The sequence below is a fragment of the Capricornis sumatraensis genome, chromosome 1 (genome assembly GCF_032405125.1).
Source record: "Capricornis sumatraensis isolate serow.1 chromosome 1, serow.2, whole genome shotgun sequence".
Lineage (NCBI taxonomy): Eukaryota > Metazoa > Chordata > Mammalia > Artiodactyla > Bovidae > Capricornis > Capricornis sumatraensis.
In genome coordinates, this window is record NC_091069.1 from 224280608 (window position 1) to 224292996 (window position 12389).

At 38.0% G+C, this 12389-nt stretch overlaps 1 protein-coding gene across 3 annotated transcripts in view; it reads right to left on the bottom strand.

Moving 5' to 3' along the window:
* Positions 1-2547: 2547 nt before the first annotated feature.
* RNF13 (ring finger protein 13) overlaps positions 2548-12389 on the bottom strand; it is a 123092-nt gene continuing 113250 nt past the window's right edge. For all 3 annotated transcript variants that reach the window (XM_068983767.1, XM_068983776.1, XM_068983787.1), the window contains 2 exons: positions 4137-4217; positions 2548-3894 (listed from right to left, as the gene is read on the bottom strand). In XM_068983767.1, coding sequence (XP_068839868.1) covers positions 3533-3894; positions 4137-4217 — 443 coding nt within the window. In that variant the 3' untranslated portion in view covers positions 2548-3532. The remainder of the gene's footprint in view (positions 3895-4136; positions 4218-12389) is intronic.

The window sequence follows — 12389 nt, forward strand, 5'->3', positions numbered from 1 at the left end:
CTCACATAAGAGAAGACATTCCTTAGGCAGCATAAAAGATAACTGGGATTGGGATGTCTGGCAGTTTCTGGCTATGGACTGACATGTTAACTATGACTATGTAATAGCCAAGTTTAATCCCAGAGGTCATAAGGTCTAGGAGATGTATTGAATTTTAGTAAATATGTTTTAAATACTATTGAGGTAAGTGATTATCATGAACAGTCAAGTGGAAGGTCCAAGCTCAAAACTTGGTGGGTCTAAGCAAAACTGGGGGACTGGTTATAACTCAGATTATGGGCTCTGGAATGCTACCCTGGAGATGAAGTTTCCAGAAGTCATTTTAGAAATAATCATTAGGTCAGTCTGATTCATTTTAAGTGGACTATATGCTACCCTTTGAGAAAGAGTGGGTTAAGGAATAGAAGTTAATCTCTTAAGATACACTGTGCATAACTAAAATTTTTTTGACAGTGTTGTTATGAATTTGATTGGCCATACAGGGATGTAAAGGTATGGAAGATGTGGGATTTGGGGCTGCTATGATAGTTAGGCACACCTTAGAAAGGTTAAAAAAAAAAACTTGACATGTTAAGATTCCTGTTAGGAACAAGAGGTCAGATGGAAATTTGGTGGTTGGGTTGTGATGGTTTATGATTTTATAGTAATGTAAATTTACACTTTGGGGTAACTAATTAGAAAGCAGTGACTAGACTTGTGAAACCCTCACTGAACGAACCTTTGAGTAGGTAAGGGGATGTGTCTGGTAGAGGTGTCGGTAGGGAGACTTGGGAAACCCTCCTGAACGAACCTCTGAGCAGGTAAGGGGATGTGTCTGTGGTAGAGGTGTGGGTACGGAGGAGAAGGCAGTAGTAGTGCTTTGTTGCTTAATCCTGCAGCTGTGTCCAACTCTTTCAGACTCTGTCCATGGGGGATTCTCCAGGCAAGAATACTGGGGTGTGGGTTCCCATGCCCTCCTTCAGGGGATCTTTCCAACCCAGGGATTGAATCCCAGGTCTCCTGCATTGCAGGCGGATTATTTACCTCCTGAGCCACCAGAGAAGACACTAGATGGCAACTTTATCACTAAAATAATGAATGAAACTAGTCATTGGCCCCCTTCCCATAATTTCTTTAGAAAAGCACTTATGAAAATATATACATGTACTTTGCTTTGTACTTTTCTAGGAATTTAACCTAAAGAAGTGGAGCTATATAAATTTGTATAGCAGAATGTCACTCCCACAGTGTTACTTAGAATAACTAAACTTGGAAGACTACAAGATTTGACTTTCAGGGTTATGAGTCGAATAAATGACTATGTTCAGAAGATAAAATAGTCATTGAAGAATTACATAAGACAGTGCTCACCAATGAATTTTATATAAGGGGATAAATATGTGTCGTATATAATGTATTTTACATATGGATTTCTGAAGGCAAAACACCAATTTTTCTCTGGTAAGTTGCTAGGTAACTATACTTTTATAATCAGAAGGTTTTTAAATTAGGAAGATATTTTTTAGTGGAAATGGGATTTTATTCAGTGGGCTTTTAAAAAAAGCTGTGTAATTATACCATAGAGAAATTATAAAAGATTTCAAGTGCCTATTAGAACTAGTAACAGTCCTAAATAGTGCTGTTAAGTATACCTATTTGTAACAACTCAGAGTTTATAGAGTTTCGAAAGAAAATTATTTTGCCTCAGAAAAATTCCTAACAAATTTGAAGGAATCAAGTCCTTGACTTGAATTGTGGATTAAAGGCTGAGGGAATATAATATCTGATACACTTAACAGTGATTAACTTTTTCCCTTTAAAAAATTTTATTTTAGGTATGATCTTATTATTAAATAGTTATAAAAATGATTATGTGCTGGACACTGAGCTCAGTGTTTGGACCTTACACCCTACCTTAGGATAGATGAATTACACAAATGACCAGACAGGTTTGGAAAAGTTAGGATCAAACAGGTGTGTCAAATTCCATAGCACTGTTTTAAATACCATAGTAAACTGATAATTCTGTTTCTCAGGTCTTATTTTTATTTCTGTGGGGTAGGGGTGGGAGAATAATGAAGAATTCAATTTTTTATTTTCCTAAGTGGAAATACTCATTTTTTGTTGTTGCTTATAAGAATTTTTTTAAAGCAGTTCAAAAAGTGAAATTTCCCTCAATAGTGTTACATTTTTAAAAAATGTATTAAATTTTTTTACAACAGAAGTCTAACTTTTCTCTAATATGCTTCTGTTCACTATTAATTTCCCATGTTAATACAGATAAATCTAGCTATTTACCCTCTTGGGACTGTACAGCAGTTTACTGTAAAGATGTACCATAATTATAAGAAGGTACCATAATGTACACTGTTGTTGGAACGACTTGGTCTGCAGTTTTGGGGGGATTCCCTAATTGCTTGTGAGCAGTTAACTTTGTATAAAATCCTAAGGTAATGTGTGTTTATCTGCCCTAAATTACCTTAATCGTTTTAACTTTAAAAAACACTGTGCACATAAGTTTAATGTGGGTAATACTACAGGAGAACAAACAAAGTGGAAAACGTGTTTATTAACATTCAAACTCCCTTCATACAAGGCCATATAAAAATTCTTAGCATTTTGATTATATATATAAGCCTATATTTTCTACATAGTTAACAATAATGTGTAATTTAACTTGTCATAATACATTGTTTAAATACATTATTAGTTCTGTTAAACATTAAGCAACATTTTCAAATCCAATACTTCAACAGTTTCCTCTGTACATAGTTTAGCAGGGCTAATAAGCATAGGATGCTCTTTATTAAGAGGTATATAATCTGAGCATTAACAATTACTGAAGTTTGGTATTTTTATACAGCATTTTGTTTATGTTTTGATCACCACACAGAATCCTTAAGGATACTGAAATTCAGTAAGTAAGGTCAGAGACATTACTTCAGCTGATAATGAAGTTCATACATGACACTATAGTATTAAAAGCCTTAAAAATAAAAAACATTTTGCAAACTGCCCTAGTACTGACTGTTCCTATCAGGGTAAGACTACTTGGCAATAGAAAGGAAAAAGCTTTGAGTTTCTCTGTGGTGCTGATAGTCGCCTCTTGCTAATTATGGCAATTTGGGCAAATACCAGAACAAGCATATTCCAGCTCAACAACTCTAGGTAACTTTATGGAGATGGGAGTTGGCTCAGCTCATGCTCGGTGGCCACAGCACTGACCCTGTGTATAAGAACATGAAATGTGTGCATACTGTGCTCTAGGTCTTAATTGCAAGCTATACTGAGGAATCTTTTGATTTTTTGGCTGTTTGATTCCGAAAGAGTTGATTTGATGCTTGAGTTACAGCACCAGTCTATTATTAGTGAAATGAAGTACACTCCTGCAGATACACCAGATCAAAACAACCTGTTTCAGTAATCTTGATTAACCTGTAGAATAAAAAATAAATTATCTCTACAGAAATCTCTGAAGGGAGCAAAAAAGAAAAATCAAACTATATGCCTAAATAAACATTTTAAAAGGAAGTAACCCAGTATCCTCTGAAGGTCAGACAGTATTTGCTATGTTGTAATCCCGTTCACCATTAGGCTGCAGCTGGACCACAACACTGTGTTCACTGATTTCGTTTTCTGCATCACTGCTGTCGGTATCATTGTCATCTTCTTCATAGTCTGAAGATTCGGTCATGTTCTGATGGGAGCGGGATTCCGACAAAGCCCCAAATGACTGAGTGCTGGCAGAAGCCAAAGGTCTGAGTAAAGGGGTGTGTTCTGACACTTCATTTTCTTCTTGACTACTATCTGTGTCAGAGTCTGAATCGCCTTGAGAAGGAACAACTTTTTGCTTGCAGACTGGACAGGTTTTTTTGGTCTTAGTTAGCCAAGGATCTACACACTTGCAGTGATAAGCTGTTGAAGCAAAATACACATCTTTGAGATAGTACACTTTTGTTGAGAACATCATCTCCTGCCATGGTTATTCATGTTCTGATCAGTATGCATCATATATGGACGAGACAAACGTTTGTAAATTTTTATAAATCTTCATCCTTTAATAAGAGATTATGATGTGCTAGTAACTATTTTCTGTCTAATACTGAACCTAAGTACAAATTATGTATAAATTCAAAGCAGTATGTAATTATTCATACCATGGGAACAGGGAAGGATTCTGAGTTTGTCTCCATCTTCATATTCATCCAAACAAATGGCACATACATCATATTCATCTCCTATGACAGAAATAATAAAATTAATTAAAAGATCCCTTTTTAATTCCTTACTGTTGAACTTACGACCTTTATTTTAAAAAAAGACAAAGTCATTGCCTATCTCACACACAGGGCAACCACATCGGGAAGCATGTTAGGATAAAGCCGTTGTCTGGAAAGATAGGTGGGAAGAACATAACACATACTGAAAAGAATAATAGTTCCAACTGAAAGAATCCCTTTAACATCTGTAGTCATTTAAGCACATTTAGGAGAAGTCCTAAATAGAAAGTTTTAATGAAAATTTTTGTTCAGTATCTTGAGTGTGGTTACTGTAGTATCACTTTTCAAATACATTCTGTAACAAATACAGGGTTCTATTATAACCTCCTGTTTTGAGATTTAGTGAGACTGATTTTACCTCTCTCAAACTATCTGTAATTATCTATAATTACACAGATCCATTTACCTGGGCTTTGAGGATAACTCCAATACATAAGGAATTCAATCATGCTGATTTCTCAAACAAATCAAACTTTTGGTCTTACGGCTTTGTGAAAATGCCCATTAAAAACAGATCCAGTTAATATAACTGAACAGGACTGAACCAGTCCAAAGCTGTACCACAGCTCTAAGCCTCATTTTACTAAGGTAGAAAGGTTATCCTGCATTATCAAAGTGGGCCCAATGTACACAAGGGTCCCTAAAAGTGTGAGGAGGATGTTTTTCTAGTTCAGAGTCAGAGGGGGAGATGTGACTATGTCAGAGAGAGACAATATTACTGGCTTTGAAGACAGGAGGGGAGGAGGATCATAAGCCAAAGAACATGGTGGCCTCTAGAAGCTGGAAAAGGCAAATAAATGGATTCCCCCACTAGAGCCGTCAGAAAAGAATGTTTGATTTTAGCTCAGTGAGGCCTGTCAGACTTCAAACCTACAAAAGGAAAATAATAAATTTGTGTTGTTTTAAGCCACTAAGTTTGTGGCCTTAAATTTGTCAGCAATAAGAAATTAGTAGTAGTAGGGTTAGCCTGCAAGTGAACGTTGCTCAGTCATGTCTGACTTTTGCAACCCCATGGACTATACACAGTCCATGGAATTCTCTAAGCCAGAATACTGGAGTGGGTAGCCTTTCCCTTATCCAGCGGATCTTCCCGACCCAGGGTTTCCTGCATTGAAGGCGGATTCCTCACCAGCTGAGCTTATCAGGGGGTTAGACTAGACATACAGAATTGATGCTTTCAAGCGTTTGAAGTGATAGGTTTATTACTGATCGCCCATATTTTCTAGGCACAGTCCTTGCTTTGATGATAACTGGTCAACATTGAAAGGTGTAATTTGTGATCATGGACCAGAAGGGAGCCTAGTGTTCTGTAGAGAATTAACCCCCATGGTGTGTGTGATGAAATGGTAAATCATGTCCTGACTTTTATTTATTACCTACATAACCAACCATGTGCAAGATGCCACCTTTATGTTTCAGTATTCTCAAAGGCAAAACAAAAATACTAACATACTATGATTTTGGATTGTTGTGGATTAAAGGAGAATGCAAGTAGAGTGTCTGGCACAAACAGTACTTCTTAGCCAGTCTCCACCTGATAAAACTGACCTGGTAGGCATACTGGCTTGTGAAGGCTGTGGCTAGGAATCTGCTCTCTGATATCCCCACGTGATTCTGTTAGTAGCAAAGAGCTAGTGGCAATGGTCAGTGAACCTGTTGGCTCTACCTGGGGTAATTATGTAATTTAAGTATTCAGCAGCCCTTGAGCTGTGAATGTATATGACTTCCGGTTTTATTTGAAAGCTAGGTTTGGTAGACACTTGATAAAAGTGTTCCCCCCAACCCTTCTCCAGTCAAAACGTGATTAAATGTGGTATGGGTGAGAAACCTAAAAAACAGACAAAGTTATATATCAATAAAAAAGCAAAAAGGAAAACAATCAAATTTCTGTCCCGTTTTAAAAGACAAAATTAAAAATGGTAGAAAATGTATTATATGACAACTTAGAAATCCAGCCAGTGCATTCATATTCAAGATAATGGCCCAACATCAAACAATTATTAAATGGTTTTATATTTAAGTTACAGATAAAGGCATTTATATATTTTTGAAAATTATTTTCAACCTTAGTGGATTTTAAAAATTAACCAATTTGTCTAGTGATTCTGGTAGCATGAGATAAAGGGGCTATAACAAGTGCTAACAGCTGTTAGTTTTGTTATTGTCAGCACCATGCTAGAAAGTTCCATTGCTTATAAACCAGTGGTTCTCAACCAGGGGATAATTTTGTTCCCTTGCCCCTAGGGATATTCGGTGATATCTGGAGACATCTTTGGTGTTCACAATTGGGAGTTGGTACTGTTGTCATCTAGTAGATCAGGGAGGCTATTAAATATCCTATAATGCTGTAGTGAAAGTGAGTGTTAGTCACCCAGTCATGTCCTATTCTTTGCGACCATATGGACTGCAGTCCACCAAGCTCCTCTCTCCATGGCATTCTCCAGGCAAGAATACTGGAGTTAGGTTGCCATTTCCTGCTCAAGGGGATCTTCCCGATCCAGGGATTGAACCTGGGTCTCCTGCACTGCAGGCAAGATTTTTTCTGTCTGAGCCACCAGGGAAGTCCATAATGCTCTCGATAGCCCCTCAAAGAATTTTCCCACATAAAATGCCAATAGTAAGAAGGCTGAGAGAACCTGATATAAACACCCCTCCAGGCTTTCTCGAAGACTGCTAATTCACTAATGGATAGATGTTCAGAAGCTGCAGGAGGGGTGAGATTCATGTCTGTTATGTGTGACCATATGGAAACACTTCTATCTGGATTGTTATATTATTGTTATTTAAATGTTTCAGAAAATTTTCAAGAAGACAGTTAAAATCTCATCAATCTAGGAATGTTATAATAATACGTAAGTAGACAAAACTTTGATTTTCCCCTCTAAACCTGTTTCTCCCTAGTTTTTCCCCCAAACCTTGGGTCATCAGATACGGCAAAGGCACTGACCTATCAGAACAGAAAACACACAAGACGTAAGGCAGCCACTGCAGCAGCATCCACTGATTGTCAGGCCTAGGCATGTCCTTGATGCCTCTTTCCCTTAGAGCTTAGATTCAACATCACCATGTCCTATACACTTTTTTCTGTAAAACCTCTTCAGTTGGTCTCTCTGATTCCTCAATTACACTAATCCATTAGCCTTGATTACTAAAGAGCCTCCTTCTTTTCCTGCTCTTATGGTTTTTCTCCATAGCAGCCAAAGTGATATTTTAAAAACATAAACAGTCCCCCATCTCACTCAGAATAAAATCTGAGCTCTTTGTCATGGCCTTCGTATAGCTGAATATGATCTGATATACAGATCGGTCATCTCACGTCACTCTATCCCCTTTCATTCACACTTCAGTCACACTGGCCTTCTTTCAGTCTTGAACAAAGTAATAGAAATTGTAATTTCTAAAGATGACTTAAAAATGAACTAGTTGTTGACAAAATGAAAAGACAACTACTGAATGGGAAAAAATACTTGGAAATGATTTGACTGACAAGGTGTTGACATCCAAAATATATAAACAGCTCACATCAAAACAACATAAGACCTAAACAGGTGTTTTTCCAAAAAAAGACATACAGATGATCGACATCACTAAACATAAGAGAAATTCAAATGAAAACCACAATAAGATCACTTCACACCTTTTAGAATGGCTATCATCAAAAAGACCAAAACTACTGGCAAGGGTGGGGAGAAAAGGGAACCCTTGTACATTGCTGGTGTGAATGTAAGCTGCTGTGGAAGCCACTGTGGAAGCCACTGTGGAAGACAGTATAGAGATTCCTCAACAAACTAAAAACAGACCTACCATATGATCCAGCAGTGTTCCACTCCTGGGTATACATCCAAAACAACATTAATTCAGAAAGCACACCCCATGTTCACAGCAGCATTTACAATAGCCAAGATAAGGAAGCAACTGGTCCATCAACAGATCGATGGATAAAGGAGATGTAGTATATATATTCCATTATGTGTATATATATATACACACAGTGTGTATGTATTCCATAGTGTATATATATACACAATGAGATACCACTCAGTTATAAAAAAGAATGAAATTTTGCCATTTGCAACAACATGGATGGACTTGGAAGATCTGCTTAGTGAACTACATCTGAGAAAGACACGTACTGTGTGATATACTTGTATATAGAATCTAAAAAATAAACATATAACAAAAAGTGAGTCATGGATATACAGAACAAACTAATGGTTATCAGTGGGGAGAGGGTAGGGGAGGGGTGAAAGGGATAGAGGATTAACAGGTACAAACTACTAGGTATAAAATAAAGAAGCTACAAGAATATACTATATAGCACAGAGGATATAGCCAGTATTTTAAAATAGCTATACATGGAGTATAACCTTTAAAAAGTGAGAGTCATTGTATTGTACACCTGACAGTTATATGATACTATAAATAAAATAGACCTCAATCAAAAAATAAGTTTACTTGAAATAATCTAGTCATATACAAAAACTGATGCCAACCTTAACTGTTCAATTTTATAACACACTAGTCCACCTTAAGTCAGCTAGATAAGTTTCCTCAAAAAGAATGAATGTTCAGAGCTAAACACATACCATTTTCATGAGAAAAGAATATCTATTTTAAATATTATGTCCAGGGAAGATACAGCATTGAATCCATGAGCTTCAAATCAAAAATTACTGTTGTTATAAAGAAAATGCCTTGCCACGCATTCCCTGCTTTGCCAGTAAAGGAAACAATGGCAGCTCTTTCTAGCAAATTTAAATAAATAAATCTTATCTTTTGTTTTCCCCTCCTCCATACCTGTTCCTAAGAAATGTGAACAGAAGACAAACTGGATAAAATATTTCATAAGCCAGATTTCCTTAAGAATTACTCCTGATTATATTTAAACCCTGAGCAAAGGAACAAATATTTACTTTTAAGGTTGTATTAAAGACGGTTAGGGGTCCCCAGTTAGTTCAGCTGGTAAAGAATCCACGTGCAGTGCAGGAGACCCCAGTTCAATTCCCAGGTTGGGAAGATCCCCTGGAGAAGGGACAGGCTACCCACTCCAGTATTCTTCGCTGGAGAATTCCATGGACAGAGGAGTCTGGCAGGCTATAGTCCATGGGGTTGCAAAGAGTCAGACACGACTGAGTGATTTCACTTCAAAGGCAGTTAAATAGTAATAAAAAATAAGGATGTCTTCATAAATACATATAAGAAAAATTTTAAACATTAAATACTGCCCCACTGTTTTGTGATCTGCTATAAAATGTCACACTCCATTTTTTCAATCTCTGAAATAAAATCTTCGTCCTTCTAAACATGATTAGAAAATTTCAGTGATTAAGCTACAAAGAAAAAATGTTGGTAACTTTAAACTTCAAACATAAAACCCACTTTTTCATCCTTTACGTCTCAGGGATTTGCCTCCTTCACACACTAATGGGGTAGGGAGACAGCTCCCATGGAGACTGCCTTAAATACTTAGTTGAGAAACTATTAAGGGAAAACATAAGGATTTTTCATTTGCTATGAAACATGGTATGTGGTAACCAGTCTTTATGGTTATAGAAAATGCATCAATTGATGCAAGAAATTCAGGAAACCACAATGTCAACTGAAGAGGTATTTTTGAAGACAATAGTGAATAATGGAATTTATAAGGAAGTTGGCTGCTTCAAAAGCAAGAAAATAACTAATAAATGGCTATTATTATTTTGTATGTGCTAGTGATGGTTTAGTTGCTAAGTCGTGTTCAACTCTTGGCAACCCTATGGACTGTAGTCTGCCAGGCTCCTCTGTCCTCGGGATTTTCCAGGCAAGAATACTGGAGTGGGTTGCCATGTCCTCTCCAGGGAATCTTCCCCACCTAGGAATTGAACCTGGGTTTACTGTATTGCAGGTGGATTCCTTACCAACTGAGCTACCAGAGAAGCCCTTATGTGCTGCTGCTGCTGCTAAGTCACTTCAGTCGTGTCTGACTCTGGGCGACTCCAGAGACAGCAGCCCACAAGGCACCCCCGTCCCTGGGATTCTCCAGGCAAGAACACTGGAGTGGGTTGCCATTTCCTTCTCCAATGCATGAAAGTGAAAAGTGAAAGTGAAGTCACTCAGTCATGTCCGACTCCTAGCAACCCCATGGACTGCAGCCTACCAGGCTCCTCCGTCTGGGATTTTCCAGGCAAGAGTACTGGAGTGGGTTGCCATTGCCTTCTCTGCTTATATAGCTAAGCAGAGAAGCTTATATATAAGCTTATATAGCTGCTTATATTGCCTTCTCTGCTAGAAATAGCTAAATCAATATTTTAAACATTTAAATATTACTCAGCATAAACATTCTGAACAAGCAACAAAGATGAACACCAAGACAGGAAGATTTAAGATGATCTTGTCCCCACAATACCGTAAATGAATGAGAGTGCTGACTAACCTTTACAGACATTTTACCTGTGCCACAGCCTCAAGTTGCTAATTTCTGTGGGTTTGATTACAAGTGTCTATGAAATACTTCTAAATGCCAAATTCTTTTTTTGTTCGTTGGCAAATATTTCCTATATTTCCTAAATGTTACAGATTCCCCTAATATAAACATGAACAATTCTTTTCAGTCGCTCAGTCATGTCTGACTCTTTGCAGCCCCATGGACTACAGCACGCCAGGCTTTCCTGTCCATCACCAACTCTCAGAGCTTGTTGAAACGCATGTCCATTGAGACGGTGATGGCATCCAACCTTCTCATCCTCTGTCGTCCCCTTCTCCTCCTGCCTTCAATCTTTCCCAACACTGTAATCTTTTGAAATGAGTGAGTTCTTCACATCAGGTGGCCAAAGTATTGGCGCTTCAGCATCAGTCCTTCCAATGAATACTTGGAACTGATTTCCTTTAAGATTGACTGGTTTCATCTCCTTGCAGTCCAAGGAACTCTCAAGAGTCTTCTCCAACACCACAGTTCAAAAGCATCAATTCTCCGACGCTCAACTTTCTTTATGGTCCAACTCTCACATCCATACATGACTACTGGAAAAACCATAGCTTTGACTTGATGGTAATGTCTCTGCTTTTTAATATGCTGTCTAGGTTGATCATAACTTTCCTTCCAAGGAGCAAGCGTCTTTTAATTTCATGGCTGCAGTCACCATCTGCAGTGGTTTTGGAGTCCAAGAAAGTAAAGTCTGTCACTGTTTTCACTGGTTCCCCATCTATTTGCCATGAAGTGATGGGACTGAATGCCATGATCTTAGTTTTCTGAATGTTGAGTTTAAACCAGCTTTTTCATTCTCCTCTTTAACTTTCATCAAGAGACTCTCTAGTTCTTCTTCACTTTCTGCCATAAGGGTGGTATCATCTGCATATCTTAGGTTATTGATATTTCTCCCAGGAATCCTGATTCCAGCTTGTGCTTCATCCAGCCTGGCATTTCACATGATGTACTCTGAATATAAGCAGGGTGACAATATACAGCCTTGATGTACTCCTTTCCCAATTTGGAACCAGTCCATTGTTCCATGTCCGGTTCTATCTGTTGCTTCCTGACCTGCAGATTTCTCAGGAGGGAGGTAAGGTGGTCTGGTATTCCCATCTCTTTCAGAATTTTCCACAATTTGTTGTGATCCACATAGTCAAAGGCTTTGGCATAGTCAATAAAGCAGTAGAGGTTTTTCTGGAATTCTGTTGCTTTTTCTATGATCTAACGGATGTTGGCAATTTGATCTCTGGTTCCTCTGCCTTTTCTAAATCCAGCTTGAATATCTGAAGTTCATGGTTCACATACTGTTGAAGCCTGGCTTGGAGAATTTTGAGCATTACTTTACTAGCGTGTGAGATGAGTGCAATTGTGTGGTAGCTTGAGCATTCTTTGGCATTGCCTTTCTTTGGGATTGGAATGAAAACTGACCTTTTCCAGTCCCTAGGCCACTGCTGAGTTTTCCAAATATGCTGGCATATTGAGTGCAGCACTTTCACAACATCATCTTTGAGGATTTGAAACAGCTCAGCTGGAATTCCATCACCTCCACTAGCTTTGTTCATAGTGATGCTTCCTAAGGCTCACTTGACTTCACATTCCAGAATGTCTGGCTCTAGGTGAGTGATCACAGCATCATGGTTATCTGGGTTATGAAGATCTTTTTTGTATAGTTCTTCTGTGTA